The sequence below is a fragment of the Rousettus aegyptiacus genome, unplaced genomic scaffold, assembly GCF_014176215.1.
Source record: "Rousettus aegyptiacus isolate mRouAeg1 unplaced genomic scaffold, mRouAeg1.p scaffold_m13_p_14, whole genome shotgun sequence".
NCBI classification, from domain to species: Eukaryota; Metazoa; Chordata; class Mammalia; order Chiroptera; family Pteropodidae; genus Rousettus; species Rousettus aegyptiacus.
Window position 1 is genome coordinate 31,035,089 of NW_023416289.1, and position 17,462 is coordinate 31,052,550.

At 37.7% G+C, this 17,462-nt stretch overlaps 1 protein-coding gene and 1 pseudogene across 7 annotated transcripts in view; both read right to left on the reverse strand.

The window, feature by feature from the left end:
• CEP89 (centrosomal protein 89) overlaps positions 1 to 17,462 on the reverse strand; it is a 69,835-nt gene that overhangs the window by 26,116 nt on the left and 26,257 nt on the right. For 4 of the 7 annotated variants that reach the window (XM_016133232.2, XM_016133230.2, XM_016133239.2 and 1 more), the window contains 7 exons: positions 16,570 to 16,788; positions 15,334 to 15,479; positions 8,212 to 8,262; positions 7,977 to 8,060; positions 6,197 to 6,321; positions 3,347 to 3,462; positions 777 to 957 (listed from right to left, as the gene is read on the reverse strand). In XM_016133232.2, coding sequence (XP_015988718.2) covers positions 777 to 957; positions 3,347 to 3,462; positions 6,197 to 6,321; positions 7,977 to 8,060; positions 8,212 to 8,262; positions 15,334 to 15,479; positions 16,570 to 16,788 — 922 coding nt within the window. The remainder of the gene's footprint in view (positions 1 to 776; positions 958 to 3,346; positions 3,463 to 6,196; positions 6,322 to 7,976; positions 8,061 to 8,211; positions 8,263 to 15,333; positions 15,480 to 16,569; positions 16,789 to 17,462) is intronic. The other 3 variants (XM_016133237.2, XM_016133231.2, XM_016133233.2) reach the window with 3 other exon arrangements.
• LOC118611654 lies at positions 11,286 to 11,404 on the reverse strand (annotated as a pseudogene).

The following is a 17,462-nucleotide window of genomic DNA, read 5'->3' on the forward strand; positions in this document are numbered from 1 at the left end:
GGTTTAGCAAGTGCTATCACTATTCTCCTCTTCTAAAGATATAATTGGGCTTGATTAATAATATTCAACTTTTCACAAAGATTGTGAATGACATCACAAAACCTGTAGGTTTTATATTTAGATTTATATAACTGGTTATGTTAATATGGTTAAATACTAAGGAGATTCCTTTGCTGTTTCATAGAACAGCAAGACACACCTATGTTTCAAGTTGTGTTCATTAGCCTGTTAAAGCTGAGGGCTAAAGATAAGTTAGCAATGTTTACTTTACCTTTTTGGTCTTAAGTAGGTCAATTTAATTAAAATTATCTGTATTTAAAATGTTGCCTTTTATTTAATGAAAGGCATTTCTGTGTGGTTTATGTGTAATATCAAATAAAAAATATGTAACACTATAGGCTATCTTTCCATGTCAAAAAGAAACTTGTATTATCACTTTTACGGGCTGTGTTGTATTCCATTTCATGGCTGTATCCTTTCATTTAACCAGTTATCACTAGATATTTAGGTTTTCAGTTCTCCTTTAAATTATCTTTGGTTCCAAGACCAATAAAGGCTGGCACAGTACAGAAAAAACATCATACATACATACAAAGTGCAGACTGTAGCCCTCAAGCCATATTCTAGTTTAATAACATATTTACTGTTCTCAGACTCGGACACCTGTGCAGGTGGAGTTAAACAGCTCAGAAAAAGATGGAGCAACCGTTGTCCATTCTGCCTATAACAACATGTACGGTGATATGTCGACACCTGAAAACACATTAAATCCTTACCTTTTTAATTCATTCACAATCGAAGTATGAACTGTCATTGCAATTTTGCCATCCAACTGTGTTTTTAGTTCTTGGCATTTGGTACGTAAACTTTCCAATTGCACCTTGTTTTCCGTTAGCTCCTTTTCTTGGCTCTGTGTTTTAGTCTCCAGAAGTATTAGCTGTTTAGTCAGTTTAGAAACTGAAAAACAGAACAGATGGATAAAGACTTGGTACAGGAGACTCAATAAGACATAATTATTGATTACTATGTAATAATAATGAGAGCCGGCTTATAAAAATTATCTTTTAAAAATGTTTTGGCAATTTATAAATTAATACCAAAGATCTTGTACTTAGAAATTACTGTCCCTATACTAAGCGTTCATTAAATATACACTTTCTTACTAAGGTCCAATATCTTGATATTATTGTTAAATGTACAATATTTAACAGGACATGATTCCAGTCTTCAAGGTACTAACTTTCAAAGACTGAGGCCTTAAGCCACATGCAGGTATGCAAATATACATCATGATGTTATCCCTAAGACTGCAGGATTTTCAAGGACATCAAATATGGCCAAATGAAACCGAGGGTTCTGACTTAATGTATAATTTTATTTAACATGTAGCCCCAGCTCACCAAGCAGTTTCTTTACAGCACTCCCTGTAAGCCTTAGCCCTTTGCATTATTAGTCATAAGGCCCTGCCCACAGACAATGGCTGTTCCTTATCTAAGGGTCACAAGGTATGGGTTTCTGTTAAGCTAAGGAGAGCATCATGGCCTAAGTTGTGTTTCAGCTCTTGAACCCTAAAGCGGAACAACCCCTGGCCACGTCCCCATGAAGCAAGACTGAGGGAAACGGAAGCTGATCTGGTGACCTTGAAATTATGATTTACTGTCCTTACTTCATTCTTGACCCAGGACCTCAAATCCTTTACTCATGATGACTCATGATTTTGCTCTAAAAACCCCGTGGCTGTAAACCATGGCTGTAAACCATCGGGGAGTTTGGGCTTCTAAGCATTAACTTCCCAGCCTCCTGGGCGGCGCCATTCATAATGAAACAGCCAACTTTTCTCCACTGCAGTTCTCAGCGTTTAGTGTCTGGCTCTGCTAGCGCCAGGTGGACAAACTCTTTCTGTTAGGTAACATACACTAAGACCCAAATTTATTATTTTTTCCCTTTCCTCATTAAGTTTTTATGTTTTATGTCCTGTATCCAAAGTAAGTCATAAATATTTCGTCCTATGTGATATGGCAGTATGTAATAAGATACTGACTGGACATGTATTAAAACTAATATGTAGAAGAAATATTATAGCATAAAATGTTAAACCCTTCTACTTTATATAAACATTTAGTTGATCAAAATGAATAGCTGTTTCTGGGAAATGGGAAAATCAGATAGACAGCTGACTGAATCACACAGGCCAAAAAGTTAACCTTCCTGTCACATGACGAGAATCATACTGTCCAGATCCGCTATGTTTGAGAAAATTAAGCTCAGTAAATATGAAATTAATTTTCCCTGCCATATATAAGCTTCAAAGCAAAGACAACAGCTTAGAAACTGAAAAACAGAACAGATACTCTTAACAATACTCTCTCTCCAATCCCCCTCCCCCCAAAAAATAAATGCCAGAGTAAGGGCAAATACTTCTGTACCATGCAAAGCCTAGGGGGCCCCGCCAGAAGTGGAGACATCCTGTGGGGGAAACAGTTCTGTTGGACCCTTTGAGAGGTTGACGGGAACCAGTGAAGTGCCAGCCTCATAGTTTCGGCAGCGGTAGTGGCTGGTAGTTAACTCTTCCACAGTGCGGAAAGGGGAGTGGGTCAATAATCGGGTGCAGAAAGTAAAACTGAAAAGAGGGTTCCAGTGGCGTGAGCAAGGCGGCTTGTATATCAGCTTCCTGTCCTATATTATTCTTCACAAGAAAAAAATCAGTACAGCAAAAGGAAAAAATGCTAGTATCTTTTTGCTCATAAGTTGTAGTTTTAATCAAAGTGAAAGAAATGATTCAGCTGGCTGACTTCAAAGTTCACTGCCACATGCTGTCAGGCTCCTAGGGGCAGAGAGTGACACACAAGAAGAGGGGGTGCTCATGAAGGTATCAGACAGAGATTTAACCTCTGACAGCACCCACAGCTGGCAGATTGGCAAGAACACAGAAAAATCGTTTGGAGACTGAATGGTTCCCCTTCTGTACTCATTGAGCAAACATTCAGGGGCAGATCCCGGTGTTCTTTCGAATATTTACCTCACACGATTTTTCCCATTTAGGTGGCATTATTTCCCCTAAAAACAGTTCTGAGTCTAAAGCTGTCTCTTAACAACTGATTTACAAAATATATACAATAATCAGTGACACTGTGGGGTCTGAGAGAAAGCAATCAATGCACATGAGTCATGGCTGGGTATGTTATAACATGAATAGCTCCATTTCAATAAAGAATATATTCTTAAAAACACGATTTTCTCTATTTTCAATTTGAAGGAGGGGATGCTATCAGCAGAGGGTTCAAGGGTAAAATGACACAATGATGACATCACCGCGTTGCCATTACTCACTGGAAAGACAGCTCACCTTCCTGGAGGCGCTCCTGGTGGCTGTCCTTGGCTTTTCTTTGCTGGATCTCCAACTGCTCTATCAATAACCTGTTTTCCTCTAAAACCAGTTCTGCCTGAGTCTGAAGCTGATGCCTACAATTGATTTACAGAGTTAAATACTGCCATTCAGGTACTGAGTGATTCCAGAGACCCTCGAGTTTAAAAGAAAGCAACTGGTATGTTGTAGGTAATGAATATCTGGACATGTTTTAATGCTAAACACGTTATTAACATAATTAACCTTTCCATTTGTGTTAAATGGGGGGGAAGGACAGCAATGAAGTTTGAATTGTGAACTTCAGTGACTTTCTGATATGTAAAATTTCAAACATATGCAAAAGTAGAAAGAATAGAATGATAAACTTCCATGTACAACATTCAGCTTGAACAATTATCAAAAAGCCAGTCTTTTTTTTATCTATATAAACCTCCAATCCCCCAAGACCCACTGGATTACTGTAAAGCAAGTATGAAATATTTTTAGAGAGTTTAGAAAGTTCCATTTTAATAATTAAAAAAAAAAGTCACTGTAATCAGTAGCATATTTGTCAAAAAACAATAGCTTCATTAAAAGCCTTTGGACAGTTCTTAGACTGCACTAAAGTTCCCCAGCCTAATCTCACTAAGCAAACCCCTTCCTTCCAGACAGTGCAGTCAATCCCAGCTCAGCTCAACCTTCATGATTACAAATTTTAATCGGAATGCGCTGAAGGGAACTTAGAAATCTAGATCAATGTTTACCACCCAAAGTACACTATAAACCAGTAAATTATCTTAATTTTCCACTTTCAATGCAAAAATGAGGTGGAGAAAGGAGAAAAAGGTGAAAGGAATCAAGCTATTGTACCATGACTTCACTCTGACAGTGGCTGTGCACTAGCTCCCTGGCACGTAGAGGTGCCCCTACCGGCCGCCCCGAGCCGCAGGAGGGAGGGGGTCCGTCATCTGCCCAGGAAGGGAGCTCACCAGGGCCAGTCAGATCCAGCCTCCTCATTCCTGCCGCACACACAGCAGCTCCACTTTGTTTAGTTCTGGACTTTCTTATGAGACATACTTTCTTCCCCCCACCTCCCTTCTTTCCTCTCTCCCTCTTTTTTTCCTTCCTTTTTTTCTTCCCTTCCCTTCCTTCTTTTCAGGGATCACCTATTTCTACCAGAGTTGAAAACCTCAGATTTAGTTTAGCACAAACCAAGCCTGAGGTTCCCCAACTGGTCAGGGGAAGTCAGGAGAAGAAATGCAGAGTTTAGCTGCAGCCCAGAAGGTCCCTGAACTTCATTTGAAACTAAGGAGAAGGTGTGTGCTGAAGTGTGAGGTCAGTGTGCCCAAGGATGTGGCAGGAATGTACTGTGCCTCACACCTGTGCAGGTGCAGGGAGCAGCAGCCAAGCAGGCGCAGGCAGGGGAGGGCATGGCTGTGAGGGGCTTCAGGAGGGTGATGCTCCACAGCCTAGGATCCCTCCCCCCGATGGAGGGCAGTAAATCCCAAGGAAGTGGGAGGCGGGACAGGGGGACCTTAACAGGCACTGCACAGACCTAACGGTTCCCTCAAACAGCACAAGCCTCCACACCAGAGCAGTGTGCAAATTTCAAACCCCAATAAACACGGGATTGGGGAACACTGGGCATATGGATTTGAAAGTGGATCTTTCTTCCCTTTACTTTATATATATTTTAAGAAAAAAGTAAATAGGTTTGACTTACAGCTATATACAAGGTTAGAGTAAGAATCTGAGGTTCCAGGTTCTCACGAGGACTCTTGGAGGCACGTGAGGCCCAGTCTAACTGACCTGCTTTCCAGAAGCTACTCAAGGAGGGTTCGAAGGGAGACACACTAGGAAACCTGACAGAAGAAAATCCACGTTCAACAGGGGAAGCCACAGTGCACCAAGATCCAGTAGTGCCTACGCCAGTCCCAAGTGACTCATCAGTGACCATAAACTTAGAAAGAACTGACCTATCACTAAGAATGCTGTTGACCTGATTCCAAACTTCTGAATATCACATATGGAACATATTTAATTTTTGTCAGTGATGTTAACTCATTTAAAAAATACTAAACATAACACACCTTCCCAAGGCAGAAAAGACATATCTGGATAGTTTTTGCTTTCCTAGCCTTGCCTGCATATTGCCTTTAGACTTCTGACGACACGTGCTTTCTTGAATTCACTGAACAGGATGAACAGGACATGGCCCATGCCCTCGAGAAGCTCACAAAGGAGAAGAGGGACACACGGGCAGGCACTGTGTGGCAGGTGTCAAGAGGGCACCTGCCTGTGTCTGGGGCTATGCCAGTAACTGAGATAAGAGAGCAACTAACTCTGCCAATTGGGAGAACTACTGACCAGGCCATTTGCAAAGGGCCCTAAGGGAGAAGTGGGAGAGCAGAAGTGGGAGGGAGCAGCGTCAGCAAAAGGACGGAAGTGAGCAACACAGAGCTGTCAGGGAGTGAAAGGACAGGACAGGGTTGAGGGCAAAGCCGGTGTACAGGGCCTCGTCCTGGGCTTTCTGTTCTAAAGCCCTGGGAGCGATTGGAGGGGTCTAAGAAAGGATGTGACCCAGTAGGCTGGGGATGGGAAAAGCGCCACAGAAAAATACAACCTCGGGAAACAAAAAACGGGCACAGCAAATATATTGCAGGTTTAAAAACTTATTTAGAATTTTTAAATATTTAAAATACAAGTTTAGAGTAAATTACTACTAGGATTTCATTGTATCTTAATTTCTTAGAAACGCTCCCTTAAAATATTTTAGTTTGAAAAAGAAAATGCATTTGACTGTTTAATAAAATGTATTCCTATTATTATTTTTTTAATTAGTTAAAATACCAGAGCCGCGACCCCACTTGCCATTCCTCACTGGTGAGAGTCCTACTCTTAATTAACTGCTGGTGCAGTTCTTCGTTTTCTTTCACCACTTCTTGGACTCGCATCCTGAACACCCTCATTTCCTCCTGAAATAAAATGTATGTACATTGTCATCCACACACATATCTATACATCTTAGTTCTAGTGCTGTTATTGTGGCTGAAACCAAATGCTGACAGCTTTTGAGCAAAGTCTCACAGTAGCAGACAGCCTGGAACGCGGGACCAGCGCCAAGTGCTCTCGGTCTAGTGAGGAAACACGGGACAACTACGAAACTGTGCGAAAAGGACACCAAACCTCAGGCTTTAAACTTTCAATTCCTAGTTTCAGAACATTTTTCTGTTCCTGGCAAGTACCTAAACGGATAAAACGGGGGATAGGAAAAGCAGAAGTGCCTGTAAACACTAATTTTTCCTTTGTTTAAAGACTTTGGAGGTTAAAATGGAGCTTTTTAGATAAAAATGACTTGTACTTCTCCCCAACTATCAGAAATTTATGCTTAAACCTGTTTAACTTAAAACAGCCACTTCTCTCCGTCACCTTCCTGCCCAGGCACACTCCCACTAGCTGGTAGTCCACTGGCTCTTTTTCAGAACAGGAGTCAGGCAAACTAAAGCTCACAGGCCAGTCGCCTATTTTGTAAGTTTTACCGGAATGCAGACAGGTCTGTTTGTTTAATGTTGTCTATGGCTGCTTCACGCTACAACACAGAGCTGAGCAGTTGCAGAGACCAACTGCGGGGCCCGCAAAACCTAAACTATTCACTCAGTGACCGTTACAGAAAATGCTTCTTGACCTGTTTTAGAAGGAGCACTGAGTTAGTAATCTTATTAATTAATAGGATTGATATTTCATCTATTAGTGTAAGATCAATTCATCCTCTTAAATAATTGTCCAAAAAAAAAGTCTAGAAGAAAAGGTTCAAAATCACATAACATGCGCCCTGTACGTAGGACAGTGTAGTAACAGGCTGGGTGACTCTTAAGAGACTCCTCCAACTAGAATCCCACAAAAAACAATACTTCTCTCCCTGGATCCTTCCACTTCCAGATTTCTTCAGCCACTAAAATGAGGAACACAGAGGCATGTGGCACGACAAGGTGTGGACATATCCAGAACCCAGAATAGCCTTTATCTCCTGTGCAATTAATATAAGTCCGGCTTCCAGAAGCCATTCCCATAAAACAGGTGAACAAAGCAGAAATAAATAAAAACTTCACTTCCTCAAAATGCTCCCCAGGACAGCTCAATAATAGGACTTCCCTGGGGTCAGCTCCTCATGGAATTAAGAAGCATCCAAGTCTGCCTAAAACACACCTGGCTTACTACCTTTCCCTGTCCACCCAAATGTCCCTTTAACAGCGGTGTTCACAGCGGCAAAGCAGCAGGAAAGAAGTGCCTCCCACCGCTGCCTTCTCTGCTCCCCGAGATCCCAGCCCACACGGGGCTGCCTGACTGGGAAACTTCCAAGGCAGCACCCCCCAGACCCTCTATACCCCACCCCCGGTGTCCCACCCACCCATCTTGCTCTGCTGATCACTCCTTCCTAGCTCCCCTCTTCCTTCGTTTCTTCCCTCCTCGCCTGGCTACACTCCTTCCTTCCTTTCTCCTCTCCTTCCTTTAACACACATTTGAGTAGCCATTAAATGTTGGGCATACTTACCTTCAAACTGTTTCTTCAAAGTCTGAAACAGTCTTATTTTTGTAAACCTTGTCTCTTCTGAGACATGTGCCAACGTACCTGAAGGGTGGCAATGAGCTCATCCTTCTCTTTCATTCTATCTTCATAAGCCAGCAACAAAGGTGACAGATACTTTACATCCAACTGAAAATAATGGAGTAAAGAAGGTTAATATATTTCTTACATCTAAACACAGTCAAGAAATTTTTAAAAAGGTGAGAAAATACACTTAATTTGGAATGGATTTCAATGGCTATTCTAATATAGCCCGGACAATCAAATAACTTTCACTTACCAACCAGGGTGGTACAGGGCCCTGTGATGGGAGGCCTTCAATATTTATGCTCTAAAAACAAAACACAGTTTGAAGACCAATTAAGCTACAAATTTCAAGCCTTAGATGTTTTTAATCTAGACCACTCATCAGCAATCTATGCATCTATATGTACATATAGGTGCATATATATATATGTATATGTATATATGCATATATATGAAAAATTTCTTCTGAAATGTTTGACAGTAATTTGCAGGTATAATGTCCCCTTTCCCATAATACTTCAGTGTGTATTTTCTAAAAACAAAAACATTCACTTACTCAACCACAGCACCATCATAAAAATCAAGAAATCAACAACGAATACAATACTATGCTCTGATCTACAGGCTATATTCAAATTTCACCTGTTTTTTGAGTTCAACTTTTTTTTTTTTTAAAGAGTCCACATATGTGATACTGCGCAGTATTTGTCTAGCTTATTTCACTCAGCATGATGTCCTCCAGATTCATTTATGTTGTAGCAAATGGCAGGATTGCCTTCTTTGTGAAGGTTGAACATTCCATTATATAAACGTGTGTATATATATAAATAGAAACCATACATCTAGATCATAAACCATATATATCATTTTTTTCATCCATTCATCGGACAATGGAAACAAGTATCTCCATACCTTAGCTAATGTGAATAACACTGCATCAAACATGGAAGTACAGACATATTTTCAAGATATTTTGTTTCCTTTGAATATATGTGAAGTGGGATTGTTGAATCACATGGTAGTTCTAATTTCCTGAGGAACCGCCGTACTGTCTTCCATTGTGACTACCAGTTCACACTCCACCTACAATGTTCAAGGTTCCCTTTTCTTCATAGTCACGCCAGCATTGTTATCTCTTGTCTTTTTGATAATAGCTATGCTAACAGGTATGAGGTGGTACCTGTGTGGTTTTGATTTGCATTTCTCTGATGATTGGTGATGTCGAACACCTTTTCATGTACCTGTTGGCCATCTGTATGTCTTCTTTGGAAAAACTATTCAGATTTTATGCCCTTTTTAAAAATTGGGTTATTTGTTTTTGTGCTATTGAGTTACAGGAGTTCCTCCTATATTTTGTATATTAAAACCTTATTGAACATGTGTTTGCAAGTATTTTCTCCCATTCCGGGGATTCCTCTTGTATTTTGTTCATGGTTTCCTTTGCTGTACAGATTTTTATTTTGAGGTAGTCCCATTTATTTTTGATTTTGGTATCAAATACAAAAAAATCATTGCCAAGGCCAATGTCAAGGAGTTTCATGCCTTCAGGACTTTCTTTAATCCATTTTGAGCTGATTTTTGTGTATGGCGCAAGATAGGGATTCAGTTTCATTCTGTCCTTGAGGAAATCCAGCTTTGCCAACACTATTTATTAGAGACTATCCTCTCTTCATTGTATATCCTTCGCTTCTTTATAGAAAATAAACTAACCATATATGCATGGGTTTATTTCTGGGCCCTTTATTCTGTCCCCTTGATCTATGTATCTGTTTTTGTGCCAATATCATGCTGTTTTGATTACTATAGCCATGTAATATAGTTTGAAATCAGGTGTAATACCTCCAGCTTTGTTCTTTCTCAGGATTGCTTTAACTATTCTCAGTCTTTGGTGGTTCAATCTGAATTTTAGGATTGTTTTATCTATTTCTGTGGAAAATAACATTAGAATTTTAATAGGGATAGCAATGAATCTGTAGATCCGCTTTGAATAGTAAAATATTTTTACATTATTTCTTCCAATCCATGAACAACAGAATATCTTTCCATTTATTTGTGTCTTCTTTAACCAATGCTTTATAATTTTCAGTGTACAGATCTTTCACCTCCTTTGTTAAATTTATTCCTAAATATTTCATTTTTTGTGATGTTATTTTAAATGGGTTTTCTTAATATCTTTTTCCAATAATTTGTTGTTACTGTATAGAAACACATTTATTTTTGTATATTGATTTTATACCCACAACTATACTAAAATTTTTTTTTTATTATTAGTCCTAACAGTTTTTGGTAGAGTCTTTTGGATTTTCTCTATATAACATCAAGACATTAGCGAACAGAGACAATTTTACTTTTTCCTTTCTGATTTGAACGGCTTTTACATCTTTTTTGCCTAATTACCCTGGCTAGGACTTCTAGTATTATGTTGAATAAAAGTAATGAGAATAGGCTCCTTGTCTTATTCCTCATCTTACAGGAAAAGGTTTCAGCTTTTTACTGTTGAGTATGATGTTAGCTGTGAGCCTGTTGTATATAGACCCTATTGACATGTTTCTTCTATATTGTTTGTAGAGTTTTTATCATGAAAGTATGTTGAATTTTGTCAAATGCTTTTTTTGTATTTATTGAAATGATCACGATTTTTACTCTCCATTTAACGTGGTGTATCGTTTATTAATTTGCATATGTTGAACCACCCTTGCATCCGAGGAACAAATCCCACTTGATTATGGTGTATGAGCCTTTAAATGTACTGTTAAATTCAGTTTGCTAATATTTTGTTGAGGATTTTTGCATCTCTGTTCATCCGGGATATTGGCCTGTAATCTTTTTAGTGGTCTTATTTGGTTTTGCTATCAAAGTAATGCTGATTTTGTAAAATGAATTTGGAAGTGTTCCTTCCTCTTCAGTTTTTTGGAAAATTTTAAGCAGAATTGATATTACTTTTCCTTTAAATATTTGGCAGAATTCACCAGGGAATCCATGTGGTCCTGGCCTTTTCTTTGTTAAGGGGTTTTGATTACCGATTCTATCTCCTTCCAAGTAATAGGTCTGTTCGGAACTTCTAATTCTTTATGATTCAGTCTCAGGTTTTTAGGAATTTATCAATTTCTTCTAGGTCATCTAATGCGTTGGGGTATAATTGTTCACAGTAGTTTCTTATGATCCTTAGTATTTCTGTTACCAGTTAGTTGTAATGTCTCCTCCTCTACGTTTTTTTTTTTTTTAATTTTTATTTACTTTTATTTTTTAGGTGAGGCAACCACTGGTTGACCTCACAGGTTGCAAGGACCTTGTCAGCTTACAATCTCTTTTATTTTTTATTTTTTACACCTACAGCACCTAGTCTTCTTAGGTGGTCTCCCATCCAAGTATTAACCAGGCCTGACCCTGCTTAGCTTCCGAGATCAGATGTGATCAGGCTTGTCCAGGGTAGCAGGGCTGTAGACTCCTCCTTTATTTCTAATTTTATTTATTTGTATCTTTTTTTCTTAGTCTAGCTAAAGATTGGTCAGTTTTGGTTATCTTTTCAAAAAAACAGCTCTTAAATTTCATTGATCTATTCTGTTGTCTTTTTAGTCTATTATCTATTTCTGCTCCGATTGTTATTTTATGCCTTCTATTAACTTTAGGCTTAGTTCCAAAGTTCTCCTTTTTCTAGTTCGTTGAGGTGTAAACTTAGGTTGTATAAGATCTCTTTTTCTTAACATTCCTATTTATTGCTATAAATTTCCCTTCAAAACTGCTTTTGCTACATTCCACAAGTGCTGGTATGTTGTGCTTCCATTTTCATTTGTCTCAAGGTAATTTTTTGATTTGTCTTTTTTTCTTTAACACACTGGTTGTTCAGTAGCATGTTGTTCAATCTCCACATATTTGTAAAATTTCCAGTTTTCTTCTTGTGAGTTATTTCTAATTTCATACATTGTGGTTGGAAAAGATGCTTGATATGATTTCAGTCTTCTTAAATTTATTAAGACTTGTTTTGTGGCCGAGCATATGAACTATCCCAGAGAATGTTCCATGTGCACTTGAGAAAAATGTGTATTCTATTGCTGTTGGACGGAAGGCTCTGAATTAGGTCCATCTGGACTAACATGCAGTTTAAATCCACTATTTCCTTACTGACCTTCTGTCTGGATGATCTATCTATTTTTGGGGTATCGAAGTCCCCTGTTATTATTGATGTCTATTTCTCCCCTTCAGTTAATATTTGCTTTGTATATTTAGGTGCTCTGATGTTGAGTGCATAAATATTTACAATTGTTAATCTTCTTCATATATTGACTCTTTTATCATTATATACTAACCTTGTCTCGTTAGTTTTGACTCAAAGTCTATTTTGTCTGATTTAAGTATAAGCTACATCTGCTTTCTTTTGGCTTCTATTTGCATTAAATGTATTTTCCCAATCCTTCACTTTCAGTCTATGTGTGTCCTTACAGCTGAAGTGAGTCTTTTCTGGGCAGCATATAGTTGGATCTTGTTTTTTTATCCATTCTGGCACTCTACGTCTTTTGATTGGAGAATTTAGTCCTTTCGTTTAAAGTAATTATTAACAAGTATGTATTTTTTCATTGTCATTTTTCATTGTTTTCTGGTTGTTTTGTAGTTCCTCTCTTCCTTTCTTATTCTCTTCCTTTGTGATTTGATGATTTTCTGTAGTGGTTCGCTTTGATTCTTGATTCTTTTCTCTTTACCTTTTGCGTACATTTACTATAGGTTTTTGCTTTGTGAGGCTTACATAAAACAACTTATAAAAATTAATTTTAAGCTGATAACAATTTAACTTTGAGCTTCTAATCAACCTGCATCTAGGTGCTGACTACAATTCCCTTTGTTGGGACACTGGTGGGTCCCGGAACATACCAAATATGCAAAAGCTCCACATTTTTATCACCAACTCCATATTTGCTGTTAATATTGCAATTTATATTTTTATAGTGTGTCCATTAACAAATTATGGTGTAGTTACTTTGAATATTTTGTCTTTAACCTTTATACTAGTAATTACCCACCACAATTACAAAGTATGTATTCTGAATTTAACTATATATATAACTTTACCGGTGAGTTTTACACTTTCATATGATTTTGTTACTAATTAGTCCCCACTCTTTTCAGCTTGAAGAACTCCTTTTAACATTTCTTATAAGGATGGTCTGTTGGTGATGAACTCCTTCAGGTTTTGTTTGTCTGGGAAACACTATATCTTGTACTTAATTCTGGAGGACAAATTTACCAGGTAGAGTATTCTTAGTTGGAAGAATTTTTTCTTTCAGCATTTTGAATATATCAACCCACTCCCTTGTGCCTTGCAAAGTTTCTGCTAAACCCTTTTCCTGTTTAGAAAAAAAAGTGCAGTTCACTGCCAGTGCTAACTTAATATCATGCGTTAAGAATGCTACGTTTTCTGGGATTTGACATTTTAAGCGATTGAGAATTACTATATTTTGTAAATAGAAATGCCACTACTAAAAACAGAATGGTATAAACACATGATCTCATTTGTTTCCAAAGACTACCAATATACAAGAGTGATGAGAAAATAATAAAAAAAGCAAGATATTTTGTGACAAACTTTGGGAGTAAGGTTAAGACTGTAATACGCAAGTTACCTAGGGGTAAATGCTGCAGCCACAAGTGCCGCTGGCAAGTACTCTTGGGGTAAATGGGAAAGGGGTTAAAAATCTGCTGGTAGTCTTATGGAGGTTCCTTTGTATGTGAAAAGCCTTTTTTTCTTTTGCTGCTTTTAAGATTTCTCTCATTTTTAACTTTGACAATTTAATGATACTGTGTTTTTGGTGTAGGTCTCTTTAATCTCATTTGGTACTCTGGACTTCCTAAATCTAGATGTCTGTTTCTTTCCCCAGGTTAGGGAAGTTTTCGGCTAGTCTTTCTTTGATAAGCTTTCTGTCATTTTCTTCTCCTGAGACCTCTGTAATGTGGTATATTCCTCTGCTTGATGGTGTTACATAAATCCCTTAAACTATCTTCACTCTTTTTCATTCTTTCTTCTTTTTAATCCTCTGATTAAACGAAGTCCATTGCCTTGTCTTTTGAGTTTGCTGATCCTTTCTTCCACTTGCTCTAGTCTGCTGTGGAACCCCTCTATTGAATTTTTTAGTTATTGAATTCTTCAACTTTATGATTTGTTTGGTATTTTAAAAATATTTTCTGTCTCTTTGTTGAAATTCTCACTTGTTTATGCAGTTTTCCTGACTTTGATGAACTTGCTCTAGTCTGCTGTGGAACCCCTCTATTGAATTTTTTAGTTATTGTATTCTTCAACTTTATGATTTGTTTGGTATTTTTAAAATATTTTCTGTCTCTTTGTTGAAATTCTCACTTGTTTATGCAGTTTTCCTGACTTTGATGAGCATCTTTATGACTTATTTTGAACTGTATATTGAATAAATCACTTATCTTCATTTCATTAAGGGTGGTTTCTAGAGATTTATTTTGTTCTTTTGTTTGAAATATATTCTTTTTTCTCTTTATTTTCCTTGATCTTTTTTGGTTTTTGCACATTGGCTAAAACAGCCTTCTCTTCCAATCTTGACAGAATGGTCTCTTATACGAGATGAACCTCATCAGCCTGGTTGGAGCTCCCCCTTGCTTCTTAAACCTTTGTGATTGTCCACTGTCTTTGTTCTTAGTGGTTCCCAGTAGTTGAGGGTATACCAAGACCCACCAATGTTCCAAGGAAGGTTATTGCAGTCAGCACCTAGATGCAGGGTAATCAAAATCCAGACCCTCAGGCAAAAGCTGGAAAAGTATGCACCTATACCCCTTTCAGGGAAAAACTGGGAGATGGTCGTTTTTGCCTGTTTTCTTTGTGCTGAGTCTGGGTGTAGAGCCGTGCAGGTGAGTGTATGTGTGTGTGAAGGTGGTGCTCCTGAGCCCATTTAAAAATTGCTTCTTTGTTTGCTATGGTCCTGTATGGGACTTATGAATGCAGGTCCCACTGGTTATCAGAGGTAGGTGATTTGGAGACTTGTAAAAACTAGTCTGCTTTCTCTTGACAGTGCATTGACAAACGACAGCTGTAAATTGACTGGGAATTGAGCAACTGATATGGACTTTCACTTTTACTTTATATAAACTTCTGTATTGTCCCAAGTTTTTACAAAGAACCTTTACTGCCTTTGTTATGAGAAAACAGAAGAAGGAAGGGAAGAATAAAGGGAGAGAGAAAAGAAGAAAAGGAGGGAAGGAGGGAGGGAGAGAAGAAGGCAATAGAAAGGTTCCTAGAAAGACTATGCTTGTATGTGTCTTTTTATAACAAACTATGATAAATACAAACTTCTCATGGTTGGAAATAAATTCGACAGGAAAGATTAAAAAATCTGAAAACTTTCTTCATTGGAAACATTACCTCTTCCTTGGATAAAGGCCTGAATTTTGTTTGATATCTACTCAATTCCACATTCAAACGATGGACGGTCATTTTCAACGCATCATTTTCATCCACCAGTTCTTGAGCTTGTTTTCGTAGATAAAGTAATTCAGGTGCAGCAACTACTGAAAAAAAAATTATTATAAGAACTTGTAAGAAGTTGATTAAGATTTTATATAAATTGCTAATAATCGGCTCTTTTTTCCTTTTAGGTTCATAGAGGCAGTGAATGACAAATATATAGGTATAAATGAATAAAAGTTTCTAAGATTTTTAATCCTGGATAGTTGACATGATTTTGGAAGCTTGTGGCAAATCATACAGAATAAATGGAAATTTTATGAGAGCTAATAACCTTCCCAAATAATAGCTGTGGTCTATTAGAAAACATAATAGAAAACAGATCCCACAAATTAATAACATAAATAATGTAATGTATCTAGAAATAAATGTGCTTAAGAAATATATAGAGTGTCTATGAAGAAGACTATATCATCTTTCTTCAGGCCATAATATTAGTCTTGTATAAATAGATAAAGGTATAGAGGTAACATTAGTGAATATTTATATAAACTTAGAGGTAAAAAGGAACTGACACCAAGGCATAAGTCATAAAAAAGAGATATCATATAGATTGTTAAATTATCAACAAACTGAAAAAATACCTGCGTACATGACAAGGGGTAAAATCCTTAATATGTAAAGAGTTCCTACAAACCAATAAAAAAGCCATGCATCTCAATTTAAATTGTGAAAATTTATGAAAGAGAAAGAAAATGAACTGCAAAGATATGAAAAAAAAGGACAAACTCAAGCTCATCGATAATAAAAAAAAATACAAATTAAAATGGGACTCCTTTTTCCTGTATGCCTACCAAATTAGCAAGAAAGATGAAAGATCCTCATCATTGCTAAGCATGTGGTAAAAAGGCACTTTTATATGCTGCTCAGAAGGATAAAAACTGATAAGATATATGTTATTATCTTGAGCATCAAATTCCAGAAGTATTGAAATTTCTTCAGCATGACATAATGATATAGTAGATAAACTAAAATTTCAACAAATATAAGGATATTAATGATGAAAATATTATAACATGAAATATTAACATTAATATCAACAAATACTCCAACTTAAAATATTATCTCTCAAAATAAATATGAAAATAAGTCCTGTTTGTTCCTTTAACAAAAGAACTGTGTAGTTGTCCCCACCTTCCTCAGAGGATGCTTTCTCAGCTTCTTTCAGCTTTCTATTTTCTTCCTCTGTTCTTTTAAGTTTTAATTGTAGTTCTTTCATTGTTTGTTTTACTAGGTTAAGTTCAAAAGTAAGGGATTGGTTTGTACTGTTCAGATGCAAATTTTCTTCTCTTAATCCCTCAAATTTTTCTTTGGTGATTTCTATACATCGTTGACGTGTTTTACCAGTTATATCTGAAAAGGTACAGGGAAAAAGTTTTAAAATATTAACTGATATTTACAATTTTACATCAAAATTACATGAAACTTTCTTTGAAAACCTATGTGAGCAACTACTTCATATCAGATCTCATGCTATGTCCTTTGGGCCCTAGAAAGAGAATAAATGGCCTGTAAAGAAAAGGATGAGTTGTCTGACAAGACTACCCAGGGTGACAGAAAGAGAAGGGGGTGCAGAAACCAGAGGAGGCCCTTATATGTCATAATATGCAGAGTGGAAGTCACCAGGAGCCAGAAGAGCTTTTAGGAAGAGGTGTGAAAAAAAAGAGGCTCTACTCTTAGACGGACCCCTCGGGCCAGCTATAAAGAAAGTGACTTAGAATGAGGCCCGGCACGAGGGGCTCCGAGGGGCAGCATTAAGTGAGGACAGAGAGAAAGGAACATGTAAGAGAAAGATTCAGTGGCTAAACCTGATAGGGCTCAATGGCTGGCAAGGTGTGGGCAGCAAGGGTGGGGTAAATCAAGGATGAGCACCAGAATCTGTGCCTTGGAAGACACTCAGCTAGACAATGAACATGAGTGGAGCAAGGGAAAGTAAGCTCAGTTTAAGACACAGATCGAAAGCTCTGAAGGCACCCTGAGCTGAAGAGACAGGAGCCACCAGCATGTGGACAGTGTCTGAAGGCACC